Genomic DNA, 26,687 nt, shown 5'->3' on the forward strand with positions numbered 1-26,687 from the left:
TCTTCCGAGATGCTATTTAATAAACGCTTGTAAATATGCAAGGACTTCTCTCTGACTTTGATCTGATGCTGCTGCTGCTGCCAAACCACGCTGACAGCTGGAATGAGCTCTGCTGATTGCGTGCTCAGGTCACCGAGACCCTGAGTCGTGTTCCCTGGGAATCACCGGGACTGAGGAGAAGAGGAGGCTGCCGGCTGGACCTCCCAATGGTGATATCCCAACATGCCATGCATTACTTCACAGACTCCTATAATGTCTAACTCTGGGGCCCCAAACTAAGGCCTGGGGCCGGATGCGGCCCAATCACCTTCTAAATCCGGCCCGCGTACAGTCCGGGAATCAGCATGTTTTTATATGAGTAGAATGTGTCCTTTTATTTAAAATGCATCTCTGGGTTATTTGTGGGGCATAGGAATTCGTTCATATTTTTTTTCAAAATATAGTCCGGCCCCCCACAAGGTCTGAGGGACAGTGGACCGGCCCCCTGCTGAAAAAGTTTGCTTACTCCTGGTCTAACTCTTTCTTGCCTTATCTCTAAACTAAAAGGGCTCAAATGCTGCAGCCTTTCTTCATTTTGGCTGCCCTTTTCTGGATCTTTTCCAACCATACAGTATGTTTTCCCCTCACTGTCCTAAGGATTTGTTTAAAAACATACGGCTGTATCCAACTAAGTTTTACTCAGTCAACCTATTGAAATAAATGTACCTAGGTTAGTTGGTTGGTGGATCTACTTTGTGCAGGACTAGCAATGGCTACAGCTGGGGGGAAGAGTCAGGCTGGATCAGGCAAAAGGCTTCTCTCTTCCAGCATCCTGTTCTCATAGTGGCCAAACAGATGCCTTTGACTGCTGTTGGAGGTCTTGGAAGAGACCAGGGTTCAAACGCCCCTCCTCATTGAGGCTCACAGGGCAAACTTGGGCCAGTCACTGCCTTACAGGGTTGTTGGGACAATTGGGGGAATCACGTGCGCCACCTTGAGGTCCTTGGCGGAAAAGCGAGCGATAACCGCAACGAATAAATAGGCTAATAATAATTAGAAACAGGTAGGTAGCCGTGTTGGTCTGACGTAGTCGAAACAAACAAACAAACAAACAAAATTCCTCCCAGTAGCACCTTAGAGACCAACTAAGTTTGTCCTTGTGCATCCACACTTCTTCAGATACACTGAAACAGAAGTCACCAGACCCTTATGTCTAGTCAGAGGGTGGGGAGGGGTGTTACTCAGAAGGGGAATTAGAAAGTACTGGCGAGTCCCACCAACTGGCATTGAGGCGCGCACACAAAGGCTCTGACAGTAACCATCGTGCGTCTTTGCCGCTGATAGCCTTTCTCCCATGAAAAGTGTACAGTACAGTGTTTCCAGCGCCGCACCCACACTGTTTGCGGGCGCCCACCCCGCCGTCTTCCCCGCCCCTCGTAGGGGGCGCCTATAAGAAAGGCCGGCAGGAGCCGGCAAAGGGGTAGCTGCTCCGCGAAGCTTGTGGGTTGGGATCGCGCTGCTGAAACCATCCGAGCGCTCCAGAGACGCCCCCACAGCTGGAGGTAAGCGCGCCGCCGCCGGGCAGGCACACCCGTGCGCTCCCGCCGCGTTCCCCGCGACTCCCTTCCGAAAGCGGGCGAAAAGCAGCGCGCCGCAATTCGGAAGTCAAGTCCCGGAGTGAATCCGTATACAGTCTTCTTGCTTATGAGTGAAGCCTCGCGGGCGCCCCCAGCCCCAGAGCCGCGTTCCGCCGGATAGAGAGGTTAATGGGCTTGAACGCGCAAAGGAGATGAGATTGGGGTTCTCGCTCTCTCTCTTTTTTAGAAGGGCTTCCTCCATTTATCGTCTACCCATCCCTGCGTCAAAGTTGCACACGCGCGCTGGTCTCAACCGGGAAATGCACTGTTTTCGCCCGTTTTCTGATCCACGTGGGCTCTTGGCTCTGAGTGTCGCGGTTTGGGGGGGGGGTGGTCAAGTTGCTTTCTTCCGAGTAGCCCACACTGAAATCGCTTGGGGGCGGCGCTCCTGCGTAACAGCACCCAGGGGGCTGCAGTTCAACAAGACTTGGGTTTGTGTCCAGTCAAGTTCTTCTCCGGCTTGAAGTTGTGTAGTTCTCGCGCCGGCGTTTTCTGCAGCTGCGTGAAGCTGCTGGTTCATCTCCGGCTGGCGATTGTCCAGCCCTGGGGCCTTTTGGAAAAGGAAGCTGAAAGTGAAAAACTCAAAGCGTATTTAACGTATGTACATTTACTGGAGTTATTAGTAGTTGTATTGGCCCTTTAGCGGGTCTTCATGAGCGGGCATGCTTTAAAACAAAACATTAAAAAAAAGATCTATTAGTTCACAAAATGTTATCTACCTGCATTGTCTTAAGTTGTGTTTTCTACAGATCAATTACATTTGTGGAGATACATTAGTGTTATATGCAGTATAAGGTTGGAGAAGAAAATGGGGGGGGGGGTGGTCCTCAGTGCTATGTGTGGGGTTTTGTGTCTGTCCCTTGGGTAGGTTCCCTTTCTATTTGCTTGTTATATTTCCTTGGTAGTGAGAGGTTGGAGAGGACACGTTTTGTAAGTCGATCAGGCATTTTGTGAAAAGCTATGAATTAATGTGATTAATCATAACAGCAGTGAGTGAGATTTTGAATTCAGTAAGACTCTTTTATCAGGCTGGATGTTAATTTTTATTTTTATTTTAAAGCAGAGTTGTTAGAAATTTATTCGTAGTTTCTTTAAAATATTACATGGGACGCATGTGGTCTAAACCTCTGAGCCTCTTGGGCTTCCCGATTGGAAGGTCCACAGTTTGAATCCCCCTGAGGGGGTGAGCTCCCATTTCTTTCTCCCAGCTCCTGCCAACCTAGCAGTTTGAAAGCACACCAGTGCAAATATATAAATAGGTACCGCTGTGGCGGGAAGGTAAATGGCGTTTCTGTGCACTCTAGCTTCTGTCACGGTGTCCTGTTGCACCAGAATAGGTTTAGTCATGCTGGCCACATGACCTGGAAAGCATTCTGTGGACAAACGCTGGCTCCCTCGGCGAGATGAGCACCGCAACCCCATAGTCGCCTTTGACTGGACTTAACCGTCCAGGGGTCCTTTACCTTTTCTTCTTCTTTTTTTTAAACCTGGCTTCTATCTTAATCTGTATTTGACGCATATTTAATACTTAATGTAGAACAATGGTAGAATAAAATCACCACTTAAATGAGTGTTTTTTAAAAATTGTCCAAACTAAATTCCACCACGTCAACAACATAAACTGTTAGCCTATTTGACACTTCCGGTTTGCCGCCATTGCCGATCGGCGGGGATCGTCTCGGTCTCCGAGACCCCCACCGCCACCAAGAAGGGGAGAGTCGCGCGAGCGCCGCGACCACCCGTAGAACCCCAGATTGAGCATTCTGGGGGCTTGGATTTCCCAGCTGTGCCCCATTTAGTCACGATTCGCTGCCCGGAAAGCCCCCATGCCGGGGGCGCCGAGAGCAGAGGGAACGTGACGGAGCCTTGGGTCCAGTGCTACTTGGATGGCGGAAAGCTCCGATCCGACGACAAGGGAGCGGCAGATACCTTCAAAAATAGAATTCGACTGTGAGTAAAAGAACAAGACTTGATTTGAAAAATTTAAATTTGGACACGGGAGGGGAGTTTAAACTACAAGGGAACGGAGGTCGCTCCCCCCCCACCGATATTTCAAGCAACAGCTAACTAGCCTGCAGCCGTGCTTTTGAAACGACAAGAACTCTCTTAAGAAAGTTAACTTGAGCCCTTCCCTTAGGCGGCAGAGGCAAGGGAAGAGAGGATTTTAATCTGGGATTTCTGCAAGGAACGTCGTGAGGCTAAACGATTCCCCCCCCTGGACCCTGGGAGCGGGACTCTGGAAGCCATTACCAGCGGAGCCGGGAGGAAACAAGGGGAAAGATTGTAGCCTTAAAATAGCCTTTATGTATCAATATTGGTGAACTTTGGATTTATGGTTACAATATAGTGTGATTTTGAGGCAACTTTGAGAATTAAGAAGCCTTGAACTCTGGATGCTAAAAAAAAGAGAGCCTTTATTTTGGATAAAATAAATAAAAGACAATAGCAACACCCTGGGAACTAACGTACATGCCTCGTGGTGTAATACGAGAAGACAAAGAACTCAGCTAGACAAAACAACCGACATGCAGTCAGAAGAGATCATTGTGCAACAGATTTTGGATTTTATCCAAGAAATGACTCAGGAACTGTGTAATCCCAATAGGATTTTACAGCCCCAAGTGGGGATTTTACAGCCCCAAGTGGATAATCTACAACCACAAGCGCAGGAGGAAGAACAGGACTGTAAGGAAAATTTTCAAGAAGAAGAAAAAAAGGAGCAGTCGGATGAAGAGCAACCAGTGAGAGTGGCAGAGAAGGACTTTTGTTGGATTCAAGACTCTCCAGATGGAGACGAAGTCTGGGGCTCTGGCCTGTCAGTGAGAGAGGGAGGCCAGACCTCAGTTAGAGACAATCAAATTGTGGTTGAAAAAGATGATTGGGACTGGTTTGGTGTCTCTCTAGTGAGAGAAGAGGGACACAATCCAGTCAGAAGTCTCATGATAATAGGGGACAAGGAAAATGAAGATGTGGGAGGGAGACAGGCTTAAAGAATGGTCTGGAAAGGAGTGGTTTAGGGAGGGTGTGGGGTAAAAATGTATTTTTTGTGAAGTATTATTTAAAGGACGGCTTATGAAGTCTAAGAATTGGAAAGGATTAAGGTTCAAGGTCTAAGGATTACGGATCTGGGGGTGGCTCTGAGGGAACTGCTACCCAGGAGAGGAAGGGGGAAGAATTAAGAAGTATTGTAAAACTTTATAAAGAGGGAGGATTTGGGAATACGATATATTTCTTAGAGAGAAACTAGAGGCTAAAGGATGTAATTAGAAGAAGTTAAGAGGGTTACCAAAGTTTGAACAAATAATAGTAGTGATGTAAGATTAAGAATTGTAATTGTTTAATTATTCGTGAGTATTGCGAAAGCTGTATAAGAGAGAGAGAGAGAGAAAAAGAGTCGGGCAGGGGGGACGGGGAAGTCGATGATAAGATGTTAATAAGATTACGTGATGTTTTTATATTTTCTTTTTTCTTTTTTACATTTTTTTAATCGTTTTTGTACCTTTTTTTCTTATTTTTCTTTTTTAATGTATCTTTTATAAAATCAATAAAAATATTATTAAAAAAAAAAACTGTTAGCCTATTTGAATGCCTCTGGGAATAGGTTTTAAGTGCCAGGAAAGAGAAAAGCCGGGTGAATAACCATTGAATACAAAAGATTAATTACTCTTTAAATACCATTTTAAAAATATATAAAAATTAATCAACACCTGATTTCCCTGGAGAGAGTGGTAAGCAATTCTACCGTCATCATGAAAATGATATTGTGGGTTGTATACAATGTCAATCTTAACTCAGAATTGACTTGTTGAAATGAATGGACACCACAAACTTAGATACCACTCCACTTCTGCTAATTTTTAAAGTGTATAATATATTATTACTATTATTTATTTGATTTATTTATTTAGCTTTGTATACAGTCCTATATCTGTAGATTTCAGGACCAGTGGACAACATAAATTTGCAATATAAAAAGCACAAAATACATAATAAAAATCAAAACAAAAACAATTCAGTAATCCCCCTTTTATAGCAAAGGAAGCCCCCCCCACACACACACACCCAAAGCCAACAACTTTAAAACATGGCCATAAATACGGTAAATTACAACTATTTTGAAAACTTTGTATAAGCTGTCCAGGAACAGGGCGAATGATAGATAAAATTGAAATAGCTAATCCCCAAGAAGAGGCTGACTGCTGGGTTGAATGAAAGGCCTATTTAGTCCAGCCTCCTGTTCTCACAGTGGTCAATTGGATGCCCCAATAGGAAGCCTGCAAGCAGGAACGGAGCACAACAGCAACTCTCCCCACTTGTGACTTCCAACAGCTGCTACACCAGGGGTCAGCAAACTTTTTCAGCAGGGGGCCAGTCCACTGTCCCTCAGACCTTGTGGGGGGCCAGACAATATTTTTGGGGGAAAAACAGTATGAACAAATTCCTATGCCCCACAAATAACCCAGAGATGCATTTTAAATAAAAGCACACATTCTACTCATGTAAAAAACATGCTGGTTCCCAGACCATCCGCGGCCTGGATTTAGAAGGCAATTGGGCTGTTCTAAGCAAAATCTGCTCTTATTCCCTTATGGGGTACACAAGAGCCTTATTGGGTTCTCCATCGGTCGGAGAATATATAACAGAGGCCAACCAGAGAAGTTTGAGAAGCAAAGCCTTTATTTGCTGTTGCAACAGGGTCCTTCCCCTCACGCAGGAGAACAAGGAAGGAACCCAGAACAAAAGAGAACCTCCACTTTTATCAGTTTTCCCATCACCAAGACCGCCCTCAACACATCATTCCTACATCACAGCTATGTAATCAATACCTCACAAAAAGGAGGGTTCAAGGTAGAAATCTGAGCACTTTTGACACCTCTCCTAGTCCTCCTATCACCCCTCCCAGGTGTGAATTCCTAAACACAAAGAGAAATTAACATTTTAAGAGTTGATCACTGTCTTTTGTTCAGAGGAGTCTTCCATTGTGAATGAGATACCATTGACAGGGAATTATGGCTCCCAAGTTGCTAGTCATGTGGAAATGTGCGCATATGCTGATCCTTAAGCCTTCCTTAAGGCAGGGTTGAGTCCAAGCGGGAGGGGTGCGGGTCTCTGGAGTGGAGCAGAGGCGAAGAAGGTGGTGTTGCGAGGGATTCTGGGTAACTGCAGCTGTCAGATTCGGTCACCCCTCTCTGTTCATTAATAATGGTGTCCTGCAACCCCCCCCAATATGATTTTATAACAGGGCCACATTCGGCCCCTGAGCCTTAGTCTGGGGACCCCTGTGCTACACACAGAGGCACATAAGGAGTGCAAAGAAGTCTTGCTGTTTTCAGCTGCACAGGTGAAGCAAGGGACCCCACCAAGGAAAAGAGACCTGTAGGTCTCTGCATGATTAGTTTTCTCACATTTTCTCAGAATGCTAGAACACTAGAAGGGAAATGGTTTTTGTTGCTTGGAGTGTTGGAAGAAGCCCACCGCGGCCTTATCTGCCTCTAGGCCCTGGAACGATTGTGCAAAGGGCGGAAAGCCTCGAAGGCTGATCTTAAGGCACTGGTTTAGTCTGTGGGGGTGCAGTTGGTTTTTAAGGTAACAAGAGCCCTAAATTATTTACATCAGGAATGTGGCATCCCAGGTGTAGGGTGTAAGACAGCTTTCTTCACCCCCTGACCATTGGCCATTTTGGCCAGTGCTGGTAGGAATTGAGGGGGGCACAGCTTCCCCATTCAAATTTTCAGCCTTAAAAGTCCCCATCATTTCTGTTTAACTGATGGAGGAGGGGCAGGAAGAGAAGTCAATGGGCGTGAATTTTTTGCCATGCCCCATAAAAATTCTCTCTTCATCTTTCACTGCCTCCGTTCTCTTAACATTCAAACTTAAGAATCATTCTGTTAGTCTCAAAAGCTTCTTTGCCTGCTTTGCAACATAAGTTCAGTTGGCCCTAAGATACACATTTTGCCCAGAGGTGAAAAGAAGATGTAGTACCAACCAAGGAAGAGTGGCTAATTAAATTAATGGATTATGCCGTAACGGGTGTAATAAGAAACCAAGAAGGGGGGAAATGGTTATTAAAGACTGGGGGGGAATTGTGGAATATTGGAAAAATTCATGTGTGCAAATAAGTTCATTAAGAGGGTTAATGTAAAACAAGCAGTTAGACATATTACTAAGAGAAACTAAAGAATAATTTAAAGATGGAGTAATGTGGAAAATGCAGTAAAACTAAAACGAAACCACAAAAGTGGGGGGAGGGAAGTCAAACGTGTGTACAGTATTAGAAATGTATGTGATTTGTGTTTTTGTAAGTTGTATGTCTGTAAATTTTTGGACCCCCCCCCCCCCCAAAAAAAAATTATATTAAAAAAAGAAAGATATTTGCCTAGTGTCATCTTAAGGTGGGCTCTACTTCTTCCTCCAGCCTTGAATTGGCCTACAAATTCCAGTGTTTGTTTTTTCCACTTCCTTGCTGGGTGTTGGCAAGTTCCTGTTTCTCCCCTGATACTTTGCTAGCTGGATCTCTGCTCAAGGAGAAAAAAGCTTTAGGCTGAAGACTTGTTTAGGAAGCCAGACCAATACTTTAACAAGCATAGCTGCCACCTACCCCCAGTGCGGATTAGTGCAGGGGTGCAGACTTATTTCTTGTTTTGATTAAGCTCATCATACATTTGCATCAGCTTCCCCCTCTTCCAAATCTCCAGGTGCCAATTCGTACCCTTATCCAGGGATGGAAGTAACCTGTAGCCCTCCATAGGTTGTTGGACAACAACTCACATCATCCCTCACTATTGTTCATGCTGGGTGGGCCACTGGTGGGAGTTGGCACCCAAGATCTGGAGGGTCAGAGGTTTCTAACCCCCCCCCAAAAAAAAATGCAACTGAAACTGTGGACACTTCCATGTTGGATGAACATCTTTTTAAAAAAATAAAAATTCTGTGTGCATGCAGAGTGCAGTTGTGGAATCTTTTTGATGTTACTGCTTATTAGCACTATGTGGAATTTAATGAGTTAATGGGGAAGGTTTTTTGGGTGGGGGGGAGAGGAAAGAGACAGGGGCCCTCCCAGGAAGAGTCTGTTATATAAGACCCCTCCTCTTCAGAGAGGGGGGGATTTGCGGGCGGGACCTGCTCTACGCAGCGGGCAGGGGGCGGGATCCGCCCCCTGCTCCACCTTTACCTGCCGCGCTCAGGGCTGGCCAATAGGGCCAGCTGGGGGGGGCGGAGCTAACAGGTCTTTAAATTAGCGCGGCAGGCTCCAGATCGCCCCTCTTTGCCCCTGCACCACATCGGATCTTCTTCATCGCTGGATCTTGTCGTGGAGCTTTGTCGCTGGATCACCACGTGCCGCAGAAGCCTTTTTTCCTTGTTCTTCCTTGTTGCGCCTCTCAGCTGATCAGCAAAAGCTTCTCTGCCGCCAGCGGACCAGCTGGCCGGGTGGCTGTTTCGAGCGCTGCTGATCGCGCTCCCCCTTGCCGGCTCCAAGCCAGGCAGCACAGCGCTCCTTGCTTTCTGCTTGGATTGCCGCTTCTCTCCCGCACGCTCCCGCCCTCCAGCTGATCGTCGGGTAAACAGCCGCCGGGAGACGGGGTCCTTAGCGCGCTGTGCCTCCCACCGCCGACGCAAGCCTCCGTTGCCGCTTCCTTGTTGCCTGCCAGCTCTTCATTGTGCCTGCGTCGCACCGCTGCCTTCGGCAGGGAACCCCCCTGCTTCTGCCGCCGCCGCTCGGATCAGTCGCGCCCAACAGCTGCTTCCCGCTGGGCTCTCGTCGGTCGCCTCAGCGCTCCTCAGGAGACCTGTCTTGGATCTGAGCCTGCCGTGATCGCTGCCTGCTGTTTTGCATTAGGACGTGGTATTGTTACCTGTGGGGACTTTAAGCGGGGTTGGTTGATTTCCCTGGGTTTGGGGCCATTTCCAGTCCCGGGATCTACATGCTCCTGACCCCTTGGCTGTCGCCACGTGTTGTCCCCCTTTACTGGTTACCTAGGTTTCGTGGGGACGCCATTTAGGTGGACCACGTGTGAGGCGCCATCTTGAGTGCCCTCCCTAGTTTGTTGTGGTCCCTATATTGAGCTTGGTTATTTTGAATCGGTGGCCCCCTTTAAACTCAGCGCCATCTTGAGTGTCCCCACGTGTGCAAACCCTGGCAGACATTTTGAGTGTGTCTCTTGGTGTTTTTGTTTGGCAACCCCGCCCGGCGCCATCTTGAGTGTCCCCCACGTGTGCAGCCCCGGGCAGCCATTTTGAGTGTGTCTCTTGCTGTTTTTGTTTTTGCAAACCCGGCGCCATCTTGAGTGTCCCCACGTGTGCAGCCCCGGGCAGCTATTTTGAGTGTGTCTCTTGGTGCTCTGTTTTGTTTCCTTGCCAATTTTCCTTTTACATAATAATAATAATAATAATAATAATAATAATAATAATAATACAGCAGTGCGTTGCCTGGGCAACTTTATATGCGAACTAATTCAGGAATCTTGGCTTTAATCTGAAAGTTACTTAGTTGAGGTTTTCTTGTGCCTGATTCATTGCCTCTCCTTGGGGGCTGCATTAACAGCGATAGACACTTAATTGCATTGTGAGTTCTCTCCGGTATAAGTCTTTGTTCCCTCTAGGCTGTAGCGGCTGTGCCCCAGGCAACCTGATTGCTCTCTGCCTCAGGTAATTGCTTCCTTTGTGTGTTTTATCTGGCCCCTTGCTACAATTTAGCTTGCCTTCTCTGATCTGAGATTCAGCTTGCCTTTGCTGGTGCCTGCTGACTTGGACCCCCTGCTTGGTTTTTGCCTGTGATAAGGCCAAGCCCCTGCACATAGTAGTAAGAATAATACAGTTTAGCTTGCCTTTGCTAATTTGGCTTGCATTTGCTGGTATCCGCCTTTAATAAATAAGTGAAATATAATAAATAATAATAATAATAATAATTTTTTAAAAAAACTAAACTAAGATAAAATAAATAAGTGAATAAATAAATAAATAAAATAACAACAAAATAATAATAATATTATAAAATAATTATAACATAATTAATAAATTGTTTGGACATATACTGTTGTCATTGATCCTTGTTGGTTGGTTTCCACATGGAGTCAGGGAACAAAGTCGCCCTGGACGTGCAGCCACCAAAGGAGGTGGAGTCGGGAAAGAAGCCCGCCCATGGTGACACTGCCTCTAAAGCGAAAGGGCAGGGAGGCAGCAAACCGCGGGCTCCTCGTAAGAAGAGTGCTACCCCAAAGGTGGTGACTCAATTCTTCAGCGAACTAAAATCCTTTATGTTGAGTTTCGAGGACCGCATGACTAACCCTTCTTCTAGGGAATCTAGGTCTTCATCGCCCGATATTATTCCTGATACGCAGCAGGACGATCGGCCGGGCACGTCAGCGTCTTTGTGTCACGGTCCACAGTCAGGTAGGCTGGACAGGTCTCCGGTCGCTGCCTTAATATCTGCAGCATCTCTGGCTAGGGACCAAACGGTGCAGGCTTCCCTCCGTGACTCATCTTTGCCCCAGTCTTCCTTGAGCATTCCACAGGGTCAGCGGCATAGCGTCCAGCATCCCGTGGCCGATATCTCTTCCGGAGGCGAAGAAGCACAGCCTCATGCCCCGAGGAGCCAGCAGCCGGGTGGAAAGCGGCGTGCCAAGACGAAGCATATCCAGGAATCCCACACCTCTTCTGATGGGGAGGATGAGCAGCGTCAGGTCCGGAAAAAACACCAGGCGAGGCGAACAGGCAGTTCCGGGGGTAAGCACGTACAGGACTCCTACGCCTCTTCTGGAGATGATGAGGACCACGGGGACAAGCCAGCACGAAAGAGACATCATAAGAAGAAACATGCCTGCAGGAAGTCGCGTTCTCACAGTTCAGAATCAGGTACGTCATCCGATTATGATAGCGATGCATCTCTGGAGTCTTACTGGGGGAAGGCTGAGGGGATTTCCGGCCTTCCGGACTGGGCATGGCGTAGGAGGGCTAATTCCCACCGTAAAAAAATTGGGGGTGCGTTGGAATGGAAGGATGGGGCCCTAGTAGCGGATGTTACTTCCTCCACGCACACTGAATCGGACACAGTTCCCGGTGACCACCTTTCCCCTAAACTGAGGGAAAAAGTATTGAATGGGGAGTACGTAGATATGTTCGATTTGGTCCCACCTGCTGAGGAGCTGGGTAAGGGAGAGGAAAAGCCTTCTTACTTGAGGCGTAGAGGCAAGCCGAGGGTACCTAGGACCTTCGAGAACTGGCTGGACGGCTACCAGGCATTCATGGGGGCCGTGGTGGCCGCATACCCCAAGCGGGCCCTGCATCTGGTGGCCTATCTGACCAATATTAGGACAGCCTTTTCCCTAGCCGGTGAAGCGGCTGCTATTAGATATGACGAGAAGTTCCGCAGGAAGGCTTCTCGCATTCCTAATGCGCGCTGGGACAAAATTGAGGGTGGCATCTGGAACGTTGTGGTTGGCCCGTATGTGGAAAAGAAACCGCAGGAGGCTTACCGCTCGGGCCGTTCGGATGCCAGGAAGGAGGTAAGGCGAAAACTGCTGTGTTGGGAGTACAATAAAGGTGTTTGTAACAGATCTGTCTGCAGGTACTCGCATGAATGCGAAAAGTGCGCGGGAGCTCACCCAGCAACGTCATGCCACAAGGGTAGGCAGCCCTTTCGTGGGGGCCGGGGACACTACCAACAAGGGCCTAGAGGTGCCCCCGGCCCCACCAATACAGCAGCAGGGAACCGCAATTGACATGAGACCGCAGGAAACCAACAGGGAACCGGGGCTGGCGTGTTCCCCCATTAAGCTTGCCCCAATGCGTCTCCTCCTAGATATCTATCCTAACAGGAAAGCCGCTAATTATCTCTGGCTAGGTTTTTCACAAGGTTTCAGGATTCCTGTAGCGGGTTCACTTACAGCCAAGGATTCCCCAAATCAGAAATCCGTCAGGGAAATGCCCGAGGTTGCCATCAAAAAAATTGGAAAAGAGATTGCAGCGGGTAGGGTGGCAGGCCCCTTCCCTGACCCCCCCCACTTCAAAACCTACACATCTCCCCATTAGGCATTGTCCCCAAGAAGTCCCCGGGAGAATATCGTTTAATTCACAACCTTTCCTATCCAAAAGGGGGCTCTGTTAACGACGCGATACCACCCGAGTTATGTTCAGTCAAATATGCCTCATTTGATCAGGCAGTAAAGCTAGTTAGGGGACATGGGCCGGGTGCCCTCCTGGCAAAGTGTGACATTGAGTCCGCCTTCCGGCTCTTGCCAGTTCATCCTAGGGATTTTCATTTATTAGGTTTCAAGTTCCAAGGAAATTTTTACTATGACAAGGCCATGCCGATGGGTTGTTCGGTTTCCTGTGCTGCGTTTGAGACCTTCAGCACCTTCCTGGAATGGGCCCTGCGTTTTAGGACTGGCCTATCAGGGGTGTGTCATTATCTGGATGATTTTTTACTCGTGGGAAAAACAGACACAGCTGAATGTGCTTTTCTTCTAAATGCATTTGCGTCCCTAGCTCATGAATTAGGTGTTCCCTTGGCTGCCGATAAAACGGAGGGTCCAGTGCGCTCCCTCACCTTTCTTGGCATTGAGCTAGATACCATTTCTCAGTCTTCCCGCCTACCCCGAGATAAAATTTGCGCCCTTAGCGATACCATACGTGAGGTCCTTCCACTTAAAAAGCTTACCCTTAGGCAGATCCAATCCCTCCTTGGCCATCTTAATTTCGCGTGTAGGGTAGTCTCTCCTGGCCGCCCTTTTTGCTCACGGCTGTCTAGATTGTCCGCCGGCCTCAAGTCGCCTCATCACAGGGTCCGCCTCCCAAAGTCCGTCAAAGCAGATTTGGAAATGTGGTTAAAATTCTTGGAGCATTATAATGGTATCTCATTGTGGCAGGACACCTTGACGTTATATGCAGACTTTCAGGTCCAATCTGATGCGGCGGGGTCCCTTGGGTTCGGCGTCTACTTCCGAGGGCGCTGGTGCGCTCAGCGTTGGCCCAAGAGCTGGCAAGGCAAGGCCATCACTAGGGATCTCACTTTTCTTGAGTTTTTCCCAATAGTGGTTGCAGTGCACCTGTGGACGGCCGAATTCCGGAACCGCCGGGTTTGCTTCAGGACCGACAATCAAGCTGTGGTAAACGTATTGGCCAAGCAGTCCTCACGTTCTGATAGGGTTTCCAGTTTACTCCGCTCATTTGTGATGCTCTGCCTAGAGTGTAACATACTGTTTTCAGCCAAGTTTGTGCCCGGGATAAAGAATGACATAGCGGATGCTTTATCTCGATTTCAGATGAACCGCTTCCGGTCACTGGCACCTCTAGCTCAGCAGTGGCCAGAACCCTTCCCGGACCACCTCTGGAGCCTTGGAAACGCAACGTGATACAGGGAGTATTGGCCTCCGTGGCCCCTTCTACTCTCCGTTCTTACAATCAAATCTGGGGTAACTTTTTGGATTACCGGTGCAAAGTTCTTGCCCTTGCACATAATATCCCACCGACTACAGATCACGTTTTACAGTATTTGGAGAATCAGTACACTTTGGGGCGGGCAGCAAAAACTTTAAAAATACATACAGCTGCAATTACTTTCTTCAGTAAATCTCTGTTCTCCTTGGACCCTTGTGTGGACTTCATCGTCCACAGGGCAATTGATGGTTGGGGTAGGCTTCAGCCCAAAAAAGCCGAAGGGCGTAGGCCAATAACTTACGAATTGCTCTGCTTGGTTCGCCAAAAGTTAAGGTCGATTTGTTGGTCTAGATACGAGGCACGTTTATTCTCTGCAGCTTATGCCATCTCCTTCTTTGGGGCCCTCAGGGTCGGAGAGATAGTAGTGGAAAAGCACTCAGACAATGAATATCGTGGCCTTCTTTTGAATGACATTCAGTTATCCAGCGCAGAACTGTTAGTACATATCCGCAGTTCGAAAACTGATCAGCGTGGCAAGGGTGCCTGGTTAAAATTAACAGCTTCTGAACATCGAGGTCCATGTCCTGTAAAGGACACTAGGCGTTATTTGTGCCTGAGACCTGCTGGCGCTGGCGCACTATTTATTCATGAGGACGGTTCCCAGCTGATGAGGCACCAATTCACGCGGGTCTTGCGTATGGCAATCGATGCATGCGGCTTTCCGGCAAAAGAATATGCCGCACATTCCTTTAGGATAGGGGCTGCTACCTCGGCAGCACATTTAGGCCTCCCTACAGACAGGATTAAGGAATTGGGTCGTTGGAAGTCGAATGCCTATAAGGGGTACATTCGTAAGGATCTTTAGCTGGCAGCCACTTACCTCCCCCTCTCCTCCCTTCATTCCGCAGCTTCACCCTCAGTACGAGTCTGGATTTGTGGGCACAGCATCGTGCACTGGGCACGAGTGCGGGCGTGCGATCGGGGCCTTGGCAACAACCTGGGTTTGCCGGCTGACGTGTGCGTTTCCTGGATCTCAAGGCGTGGGATGCGTTGGGAAGAGCTGATGCCTGCTGTGACAGCTCGAGCTGCTGCTTGCGGTCCCCCTGATGTCCTCATTATCCAGCTGGGGGAAAATGATCTTGCATACAGAAAGAGCGTGGACTTATTGCTCCATATAAAGAAGGACTTTGATGGACTTGCTGCCTTGTTCCCTGCGACTACCTTGTTTTGGTCCACACTGCTCAAGAGGAGAGTGTGGCGCGACAGTCATAACCCACGGGCCTTGGAAAAATCCAGGAAACTGCTGAATCGTGTTTTGGCACGCAAACTGCGTAGCATGGAGGGCAATGTTGTGGAACACCCTGAAATCAAGTTCAGTGAGGCGGCTCTCTACCGTGATGATGGCGTGCATCTTTCAGATCAAGGAAACGACATCTGGCTTGCTGATATCACACAAAGCATTAGGGCTTGGTTACGGCGGTGAGGGTATTGGCGGCGAGCCCCGTTTGGGCTCGGGTGGCGGTAGGCATTGGAATATGGAGTTGTCTGGTGTGTTCGAGGACTGGTTGTGGCCATCATCCAACCCTCCTCGTATAGGGGTATCCCCTTAAGGGATCCGGCGGTCGTGGATCCCGTCCGACGCCCTGCGGGTGGCTAGGGCCATGGCACGACCCCGGTGGCACCAGGGGGAGCTTTCAGTTGTATTTGCATCAACAGGCTCCTTCCTTGGGGTGTTAACCTGATATGACCCCCCGCCGAGCGGGGTGGAGTCACGCTTGCTAGGGAGTCCAATGCCTAAGCCAATACCTCTCACTTGCTTTAACCAATAAAGTTGTGGCCTTATTCTACCCATTAACCTTAATACCACGTGTCACTGTGTCTTTATTTCTTGCGGGGGGCGGGTCCTCGAACCGCAATTCTCCTTCCAAAAGTATTAACCCAATCTTCAACCACTGTAAAAATGGAGCTGCCTGATACCTCTTTCATTGTCCCCCCTGCTCGCAAATCAATCTTGCATTTCCCTAGAGCAGGCTAGCTAGTAGGGGTGGGGTTGATTCACAGCAGATAACTCCTCCTCAGCTGTGAGATGTTTGAGATAACAATCCTATTTGTTCCACCTCTGGTCTGGGCGTGTGGTTAATCCAATCATACTAACCACTCCCTTCTCCAAAGCGTCTAGCTCCTTCGCCTCTTTCACGGACAGCTGCTGAGGTTCCAGCTGCTTAGTGAGGAGTGAAGCTGGGAAAGGAGATGTTTTTGGGGAAAGCACCAGTTGTGCAAGTATGGTGGTGCTTTCATTTGCCTAGGAATACAGGGAGCTGCCTTATACAGACCATTGGTCCATCTAGCTCAGGCATCCCCAAACTTCGGCCCTCCAGATGTTTTGGACTACAATTCCCATCATCCCTGACCACTGGTCCTGTTAGCTAGGGACCATGGGAGTTGTAGGCCAAAACATCTGGAGGGCCGCAGTTTGGGGATGCCTGATCTAGCTCAATATTGTCCACTATAAGCAAGCGTTTTTATCGCTTCATTCACCTAGCAGCACTAGGAAGGTTTGGTCATTTACCCCAGCAGATGAGCTCGGAGAAAGAGTCCCACCCAGAGTTTGAAGGGGATCTAAAATGTCTTCCTTCCTCTCCCTAGGTTGCCACCATGTCTGTGTCACTCAGTTCCAAGCTGAACAAGGCGGTCAGGGACCAGTACATGAAGCTGCCCCTGGGGGGGAAGGCGCTGGTCACATACATCTGGATCGATGGAACTGGCGAAGGCCTTCGCTGTAAAACCAGAACACTGAGCCAAGAACCAAAGAGCATTGAAGGTAAGGCTGGGCCGTGGTTGCCCTCATCCTCTCTTGCAGGAGCAAGGAACCTTTTCTTTTAACCTACAGGCCACGTTCCCCTCTGGCGAACCTTCTAGGAGGCCACATGCAAGTGGCAGGAGGAGCCAGGGGCAACAGTGGGGAGAGCTTTGGGTGTTACATGTCACCTTTGTAGTGTAGGCTAGTTTCTGCACAGCAAAGGACAAGGACACATCCCACCCAGGCGAAAACGCTCAGGGAATGGTGCGAAGCAGGGCCAGTAGGAGGTGTGGTTTGGAGACTCCCGAGGGCCAGATAGAAAGGCTTTGAGGGCCACATCCAACCTCTGGGCCTGAGGTTCCCTTATTCCTGCTCTCTTGGGATGGCTCTGCTTGTGGTTAAAAGTCGTTCCAACACCTTGTGCAATGTGGCTTCCTCTGTTCTCTCTACCTGTTTACAGTCCAGCTTTGGATCTGTTGACTCCCAGCATAGTCAAACCCAAGTAGCAATCTAGTGTTAGGAGCTAGAAAGTTGCAGAATCCTTTTTAAACAGGCAGGTCTCCAGACACCTGGCTGCTATTATTATTATTATTATTATTATTATTATTATTATTATTAATCTACTTCTGCTTCCTGGAATCTTTGCCAATGTAATTGGAAGCGACTTTTTACTTCCTAAGAGGATTCTCAACTGCAGGCTGGGCTGTGGTTAATGTGGATGCCACTTGACCTAAGCAGATCCTCAGTGACAGGTACATGAATGAACCTGCCAGGCTTTGATTACAGGGAGTGGAAGAAGCCGGGCTGGGTTCCTTTTGATGCCCTCTTCGTGCATCTTAAGGAGAGTTATCTGTTATGTTTTTTTTACAGGGAAATGTCACCCCAAGGTGAATAACCCGTTCATTCAATCATGTGTGAGGAACCTCTAGACTGCAGGCTTAATGAGGCCTACCAGTCCTCACATGTTTGGCCAGGCCTCATCCACCTGACGTCATAGGAACATAGGAGATTTACTTGTAGTGTATCAAGGCGCTGGTCAATGTAGTTCAGTTTTTTTACACTGATTTGCAGCAGCTCTCCAGAACATTCCCAACTCTTCCTAGACGTCCCAGGAATGGAACCTGGGGCGTTCTGTGTGCAAGGCAGATGTTCAACCTTCCCTCTGATGCCTGAGGTGTGGAAATGCAGCAGAGTTTGCCCAAAACAGGCTTCTAAAGTGCCGCTGAACTGCTGATCCTCAGAACTTCAGATCACAGCATGTGGGTCTTAGAAAACCGGATGATCAGCTGGTTTTTCAGGGCTCCAGAGTGCAATGCAGGGCTCTTTACAGGCCCCTTGCAAAGTGGCCTGTGCTGTGCTGTCAGACTTGGACCACAGTAGGTAAGGGAGATCGGTCTTGCTGACCAGGTCCAGTTTTCCCAGCTGATGGTCTGAACTGAACCTAAAAAGCTGCCTGATGCCACTGGCAAGGTGTTGCATCTTTTAGTGCAGCACCATCTTCTCTCTGGAACTCCCTGCCTCTTGTTATTAGGCACGGTGCCTTTAATGTGTTGTTCTTGGAACCTACTAAAAACTGGTCAGCTTGCTTAGGTCAGGCTCCCCAGACATCTACATTTTTTATTAAGCATAAAGGTGTTTATAAACAAAAATAACTGCTGGTTTTATTTATATTTTGATAAATGTTTCTGCTTTTCTGTTGGAAAGTAGTTTTTCTCCTTTTTAATCTTTTTTTTATTCTCTTAAGTGTGTTTTCTTTTTGTTTTATGCAAATTGCTTAGAGGTTTTAGTTTATGTAGTATATATAAACTGCCCACTCAAAGGAGTTGATTGATTAATAAGTAAGTAAGTTAGTTAGTTAGCTAGTTCAAGTAGCTGAGTATTATTGCTGCTCACTGGAAGCGACTCTCCAGGATATTTTCACACCTGGGGCAAAAGCAGGGTGTCTCCCCTTATCCTACCAGGAGATGCCAGGGATTGAACTGAGATCTTCTGCATGTAAAGCAGATGCTCTACCTCTGAGCTATGGCCCTTATTCTCACCAAGGATCTTTTTCCGGCCAGCCTCTAATAGGTCTGGATTCAGTGGAGTGATACCTAAAACACCTTTATTTCAACCCCTCCTGCAGATCTCCCAGAATGGAACTTTGACGGATCCAGCACAGGCCAGTCCGAAGGCTCCAACAGCGACATGTTCTTGGTCCCTGTTAAGATTTTCAGAGACCCTTTTACCCTTGATCCCAACAAGCTTGTCTTATGTGAGGTTCTGAAATACAACCGGAAGCGGGCAGGTAAGGTCTTATTCAGTGTTCTGTGTCCTCCCAAGTTGGGCAACCAATAACAGCCTTTGCACACCTGCAAACCTTGGACTTGAAGCAAAATGCCGTGTTGACATAACTCTTCTTCCTTGCAGAAACCAATTTGAGGAGCAGCTGCAAGATAATCATGGACATGGTCAAAGACAGCCAGCCTTGGTTTGGGATGGAGCAAGAATACACTTTGCTGGGTGTCGATGGGCACCCATACGGCTGGCCCAAGAATGGGTTTCCAGGCCCACAAGGTAAGAAGAATAAGGCTTTCAGCTGAAATGGATGGATGCAGCTAAGGGCATGAGAGTACCTGCCTTCTGGCTGGCACCATATCAGACATACCGCAAGACTCTTTGGCTTTATGATGTACTGTATTACATATATACTGCAAGAATGAGCGGCGTCCTGTAAATTGCCCTTGGACTACTTGATTGATTAATTAATTTATTTGAAGCATTGCTGTCCTGCTCTTCAGTCGAATAAGGGTCCTAGGGTGGCTTCCAAATTTCCTTTTGTCCTTCCTGCCTTCAGGCTTTAACTATCTAAAAGGCATGAAACAAAAATTAAAAAAGAGATGGGGAAGGAGGAGGAAAAAACCTTTCATGTGGTTCTTGGCCTAATTTAATTAATATGGTGAGGAGGGCGAAAGGAAGTGGCAGAGCAACAGACAAAAGATGTTGCTGAGCTTTGCCAAGCTTGGTGAAAATGCCATTGCAGCAAGGGTGGGGTGGGGTTTTTCTGACGGGGCGGGGGGGCAGGGGAGATCAGTCTTTGAACCTCTGCCTGTTGCTAGCAGGAGAACTCACAAATAGCCCCCTTTCCCCTAAAGGTTTTGGTAGATGTTGACTTATGGTATAACAAACATCAGGCTTAAGTTGGTAGGGTAGTGCCTTACTTGCCCTAACAAAGCAGCCGGCCAAGATCCTATATAACTTGGTGATGGAAACCTTTGGTGGTAGTAAATCTGCCTTGCATGCAGAAGGTCTCGGGTTCAATCCCTGGGATCTACAGGTAGGGTGGGAAACTGTCCCTGACTCAAAACCTGGAGAGCAGCTTGCAGACAATAATAAGCTAGATGGACCCAAGATCAAACCTGTACGAGGCAGCTTCCTACGTTTCTATGTTCCTGCCCTGTGGGACCAAATGGACTGTCCAGGCCTCTCCACCTGGTTTTCTGTTTGCCAGGATGGATGATGGAAGAGATGTGAGTCGGTTAACACTTGTTGCTTCACCCACTTTTGGCTGCTCCTGCCAATGGCTGTCGGCTCCCAGAAGGTTCCTTCAGGAGGGAATGTGGGTTTGTCTTAAGAAATGTTCCCCAACTCTGCTACGAATTGATGGGTCCCTGCTGCTGAGTCACAGATAAGGGCCTCAGAATGGTCATGCGATCAAGTACTGTCTTGCTGATGGAAGCAACACACACACACAGAGATACATGCATGCTGCCTTGCAATTGCCATCTGTGCATTGTGTATCTTGCAAATCATCTGACCTTTCCCTCCCTGACGTTGCTTGCCTGACTGGGCATTGCACAAAAGTTTCCACTCGCTAACCGGTTTGGTTGCGAAATCTTCCTTCATATGAGGAATTACTGAACGGTGCATGCCAGGCCCTTTCAGCAAAGTGTGTTCTGCCCTTGCTATGCGCCTTGCAAGCAAGTCTCTGAACTGGGGCAACCAGTGGAGGCTGCTTTGTTAGGGCAAGTAAGGCACTACCCTACCAACTTAAGCCTGCTCTCAGCCAGCCCCCTCAACATTTTTCTCTGTCACTGCTTTCCCCCTTCTTTCTCCCAAGCCTTGGTCACTGCTGTGTTGTTGCAGACTGCCTCTGCTTTTGCTCCAATCTCCTGCCCTGCCTTCACACAAATCCAGATTGCGACGCAGTGCCTCAAATACTACAATGGGGGATCCTTACATTTTTATTATATAGAGATAAGTGATGTGGCCCCTCTGGCCCTCCATATATTGTCAGACCCTTTCTTCCACCAGCAATGGCCAGCATGGCTAATGGTCAGGAATGATGGGAGTTGTAGTCCAAGAAATCAAAAGGGCCACAGCTATAAACAGAGGTAATGTTTGGAGGTGTTACTTGCTATGTCATAAATAAATCTTGGCAAGTGATGGGACCCAGTGCTTTTTTCCCTGGAGGTACTCAAGGGTACTCAGTACCAACACTTCCCCCCTCCAATGTTAAAAGTGTGGCACTTTCTGTAACAACTTCATGGTGAATCCTGGCACCTTTTTTTTCTTTTTAAAAAGCAATGGCTGGACCTAACATTTGGACAGGTGAAGACTCTCTCTCTCTCTCTCTCTCTCTCTCTCTCTCTCTCTCTCTCTCTCTCTCTCTCTCTCTCTCCCTCCCCCTCCCTCCCTCCCTCCCCCTCTGTGTGTGTGTGTAAGGAAGAGGAGGAGATAGATCCCAATTGTGGGTTTTTTCCAACTCGGGGGAGGCATTCCCTTGCCCCTGTCTCTCTGTCTGTTTCTTATGCACTTCTTTTCTAAGAGGGCACCTCCTATTGGATATGCACATACCGCCTAAGAAAGCTGCATGCTAATTGTATGTGTCATGTGCTTTTTCTTTTCTAGGGCCTTATTATTGTGGGGTTGGGGCTGACAAGGTGTATGGGCGCGACATAGTGGAGACCCATTACAGGGCCTGCATTTATGCTGGTGTGGAGATCTGTGGCACCAATGCTGAAGTCATGCCTTCTCAGGTATGTAGAAAGAGGACCTATAGGGCATCCTCAGCTGAAGGAAAGGGCCATAGCTCAGAGGTAGAGCATCCGTTTTGCCTGCAGGAGTCCCAGGTTCAACCCCCAGTGGCATCTCCAGGTGGGGCTGGGTGAGACACGCACCTGAAATCCCAGGAAGCTGCTGCTGGTCAGTGTAGACAAGACTGAACTAGATGGGCCAGCTGTCTAATTCAGTATAAGGCAGTTTCCTGTGTCCCTGTGATGTGGAAGTGTGCATTCCCTGGGTGCCTATACAGAGGGTGGGAGGGGAGATCAAGAGCTGGATATGCCCACTAAATAGCCAGTTGCTGGCTCTTACTACAGCTTATTGCTTCCCCTTATTGCTCCGACTTCCCAGCCTGAAGTTTTGATCTGCCACCTGCTCCAGCCCTCTTTTCTTTTAGGGGCACCTTTGCCATAGGTGCCAACTCCCAGATTGGAAAATCCGGGATCGGCAGCAGCGCGGCACCAGAAGTTGCGCTGCGGCCATTTTGGAACTGGGCAGAGCAGCACCGGAAGTCGCTTCTACGCATGCTCTGCCCATTTCCAAAATGGCCGCAGCGCCAGAAATCGCTTCTGTGCATGTCCAGAGACTCCAGACATGCGCAGAAGGAGCCTCCCTGGGCCGGTAAGAATCCGGGGGATTTACGTTTTTTTTTTAAAAAAAAATCCGGGCTGCCAGTGGGAAACGGCTGGAAAAACCTTTGCCCTGGTACAGTGTATTTGGCAACCTTGAAGACTAGGAACCTGTTTCTTTTTGCACTAACAGCATCTCTTTCTACCTGCAGTGGGAGTTCCAGGTGGGGCCTTGCGAAGGTATTGAGATGGGTGACCACCTGTGGATGGTGAGATACATTTTGCATCGGGTCTGCGAAGATTTTGGGGTAATCGCCACTTTGGATCCAAAACCAATAACCGGCAACTGGAATGGCGCTGGGTGCCACACCAATGTCAGCACGAAAGAAACAAGGCAGAAAGGGGGTATCAAGTGAGTAGAGTTTTTTCTCTAGGGCACTTGAGTGGATCATTTGAGGGTCTGTGGGTGGAGCTGGAGCCTCCCCAAGACACTGCGGCAATGTTGTCTCCGTTTGCTTGCTAAGTTGTTTGCCCTGGTGTTTTTTCTGTAGCCCACCCTCTCCCATCGTTTCCACTGCTGCCGTCCTCTCGCTCCCCTTGGGCAGAGAGGATGAGTGGCCACGCCCTGCAGAATGCCAGACCTCTTGGCAAGCGGAGTATGGCTGAAGTGGTGGGGGTGCCCAGGATGTGGCGCATTCCCATTTTGCCTCAGGGTGGCAAGGCGGTGCAAGCCACCCCTGGCTATTTGATTGTCAAGTGTGGCTCTGAATTTGCCAGGCTTGTAGCAAGGGCTGCCTAGGTGATGATGCTTCCACTTGGGCTTGTATCATGAATGAATGCGAAATTGTGCAAAAAGTGTCTGGAGGCTCCTGTTCCTCAAATCATATGTAATTTCCCCCATTAAAACTATATTGCAGAGGGAGTGGTGCCATGCTTCCGGTATAAGATTTGGGGTTGTCCCTTTCAGGGGAAATACATAAATAAATAAAATAAAAGATTTCTGTTGAGTTCCAATTATGATTCAAGTTGCCAAGATCATAGGTAAAGGTCAAGGGACCCCTGACGATTAGATCCAGTTGCGGACGACTCTGGGGTTGCGGCGCTCATCTTGCATTATTGGCCGAGGGAGCCGGCGTACAGCTTCCGGGTCATGTGGCCAGCATGACTAAGCCGCTTCTGGCGAACCAGAGCAGCGCACGGAAACGCTGTTTATCTTCCCGCTGTAGCGGTACCTATTTATCTACTTGCACTTTGACGTGCTTTTGAACTGCTAGGTTGGCTCGGTCCCAACTCCTGCCAACCTAGCCAAGATCATAGTATTAATTCTTTTGACAATATCTACAATTTGTACAGTGGGACGCAGGTGGCACTGTGGTCTAAACCACAGAGCCTAGGGCTTGCCAATCGGAAGGTCGGTGGTTCGAATAGCTCCCGTTGCTCGGTCCCTGCTCCTGCCAACCTAGCAGTTCGAAAGCACACCAAACGTGCAAGTAGATATAAATACTCTCTGTCTTGCTTTTCTAATGTGCTTCTTCTGACGCTTGAGCCTGTGATTGTCCTGCTATCCAGAAAAACACACTGTCTCTGCCCCGCCATCACAGTCACCCCCAGTACTTTTTGCTGCGCTTATTTTTCCCTGGTGTGCCTGCAGTTCCTCAACCCGTATTTTTTTCCTGCCTCTCCTCTTCAGGTTCATTGAAGCTGCCATAGACAAGCTGAGCAAACGCCACAAGTACCACATCTGCATGTATGACCCTCACGGGGGCCAGGACAACTCCCGGAGACTGACGGGCCAACATGAGACTTCCAGCATCTTCGAGTTCTCGGCCGGCATTGCCAACCGTGGGGCCAGCATCAGGATCCCCCCGCCAAGTCGGGCAGGATGGGTGCGGGTACTTTGAGGACCGCCGCCCCTCTGCCAACTGCGACCCCTATGCAGTTACAGAGGCCATTGTGAGGACTGTCCTCCTCAATGAGACGGGACGAGCCCAAGGTTTATAACTATGAGGAGCGGTCGCAGAAAGCAGCCTCCAAAGACTAAGCCTCCATGGCCCCCTCTCTCCCTAAAGTGTTGTCCTTTAGCAGTTAGTAAATGGCTGACATCTTTGGAACTCCTGGCATCGTGACTTACAGAACATATTTCTATATGTATACATATATATTTTTAGGAGAGAAAAAATATTTTCCTAGTGGGCTTAATGAGTTTCCTGGTTGTTGTTGTTGTTGTTGTTTAGATCACAATGTGGGCTTTTGAAGTAGGGGTGGGGGAACTTCTGGCCGCTCCATTGGTTGTTGGACTCTAGTTCTCACCAGCCCCAAGCCAGCAGGGCCAGCGCTCCTGGATGATGGGAATTGTAGTCTAGTGGTATCTGAAGGGCCTGCATGCTCCCCAACCTTGCATTATGGTTGGGCTTGTTTCTTTGTTTAAATTGACTTTGTAAGTGGGAAGATCAAGTTTTGTATAAATTTGTACACTCTTCCCACCCCTCCCCTTTTTCTGTCTCCACAGCAACGAAATAATAAAGTGCAAGATCTTAGCTGCTGTTGGCCCCAGTGTTCATTCAGTTCATGCATTCTTGAGCCAAATCATTTACAACATGTCCCACGATTGCAGAGGTGTGATCTCCCAAAGCCACACCATTCCCTAGCCCTGCTTTGCACCCTGAGTGCCTTTGCCTGGCTGGAATGTGTGGGTGGAGGACAGAGGGGTATCTGAATGTGTGCAGAAGCTAGCCTACGGTACATAGGCAAAACTTAGATTTGTTGCTCCACCCACTTTTGCCTCTGGCCCCACCATAGCTGCCAAGTTATCCCTTTTTTTAAGGGATTTTCCCTTATGCTGAATAGGCTTCCTTGCGAGAAAAGGGAAAACTTGGCAGCTATGGGCCCCGCCCACCCCTGGGCATGTAGCCAGAAAGGGAATGTGGCCCTCAGGCAAAAACAAAAAAACTTCTGCACCCTGTGAAGATGACTAGCAGTCAACAAGTAAGATTGCTGCAGCAGCCAAGAACTGAATTGGGGAAGCATATTCTCCCTCACACTCGCACACAAAACCGCAATCCTGGGAGGTATGTTAGGCTGTGATTGGCCCAGGTCACTCAATGCACTTCATGGCCAAGTGGGAAGAGTTGAACCCAGATCTCCCGGCTCCTAGTCCAACCCTCTAGACCAGGGGTCAGCAAACTTTTCCAGCAGGGGGCCGGTCCACTGTCCCTCAGTCCTTGTGGGGGGCCGGACTATATTTTGAAAAAAAATATGAACGAATTTGTATGCCCCACAAATAACTCAGAGATGCATTTTAAATAAAAGGACACATTTTACTCTTGTAAAAACACCAGGCAGACCCCACAAATAACCCCGAGATGCATTTTAAATAAAATGACACATTCTACTCATGTAAAAACATGCTGATTCCCAGACCGTCCGCGGGCCGGATTTAGAAGGCAATTGGGCCGCATCTGGCCCCCGGGCCTTAGTTTGGACCAAGCATAGGCAACCTTGGCTCTCCAGATGTTTTGGAACTACAACTCCCATGATCCCTAGCTAGACCAAGCAGATACCTGCAGTGCTGTGCTATGACATGAACCCCTCGTGGAACAAAGAGTGCTAGAGAATTTGGGGCGGGGTTCCTTATTTTAAAAAATAGAGAAATGTCAAAGTCTTGTTGACAAAGACAGATGCTGCCCAAGGAGCACTGGAAATGGCCACTCCTAGTGTTACTACATGGCATGTGAACACATGGTATTGTAGCCTTATCAGCTAGTGAGGGTCCTTTTAAGTTGCACCCAGGCAAGGACAAAAGATAATCAAAACGACACCGGGGTTGAGTTCTTCAAGAGAAAGAACTTTATTTCTTATTAATAAGAGACTCAAGGTGGCTAGTTCCACAACGAGAGTAAAGAAACACAAATTGCAAAGCTCTCTTATACCCTTCTTTTGGGCTCTTTCCCCCTCCTCTGTAAGAGTGCGCACGCAAGGGGGTCACGCATGCAAGGGGGTCACTAGTACACGTCCTGTGCGTAAACACATGCTGGCTTGGGCAGGGGTAACAGAAACAGGGCTATAGGGGACAATGGTGATTTACGCATCTTCCCCCCCTTCACATCATCTATGCGTATTGTCAATTACTGTCGAATTCATATCTCTGGGTGTAGAGAGTTTACGCGTCACACTAGCAGCCTTGAGTAAGCAGCAGCCTTGAGTAAGCCTACGCATCAGACATAGCCAGCCATCATCCAGCCTTGAGCTGGGCATCCTGTTCCTTTTGCTTTGCCCTTTGACACA

General features: G+C 48.5%; 1 protein-coding gene across 1 annotated transcript; it reads left to right on the forward strand.

The window, feature by feature from the left end:
* Positions 1-1,463: 1,463 nt before the first annotated feature.
* On the forward strand, positions 1,464-25,140 carry LOC132591476 (glutamine synthetase-like). The gene is given in 9 exon segments (XM_060270110.1): positions 1,464-1,541; positions 16,638-16,812; positions 18,917-19,078; positions 19,201-19,347; positions 21,682-21,809; positions 22,616-22,815; positions 24,094-24,265; positions 24,267-24,382; positions 24,384-25,140. Coding segments are annotated over 8 exon segments (1,152 nt in total). The 5' UTR covers positions 1,464-1,541; positions 16,638-16,646; the 3' UTR covers positions 24,445-25,140.
* Positions 25,141-26,687: the final 1,547 nt, after the last annotated feature.

Source organism: Zootoca vivipara, chromosome W (genome assembly GCF_963506605.1).
Source record: "Zootoca vivipara chromosome W, rZooViv1.1, whole genome shotgun sequence".
Classification (NCBI taxonomy): domain Eukaryota; kingdom Metazoa; phylum Chordata; class Lepidosauria; order Squamata; family Lacertidae; genus Zootoca; species Zootoca vivipara.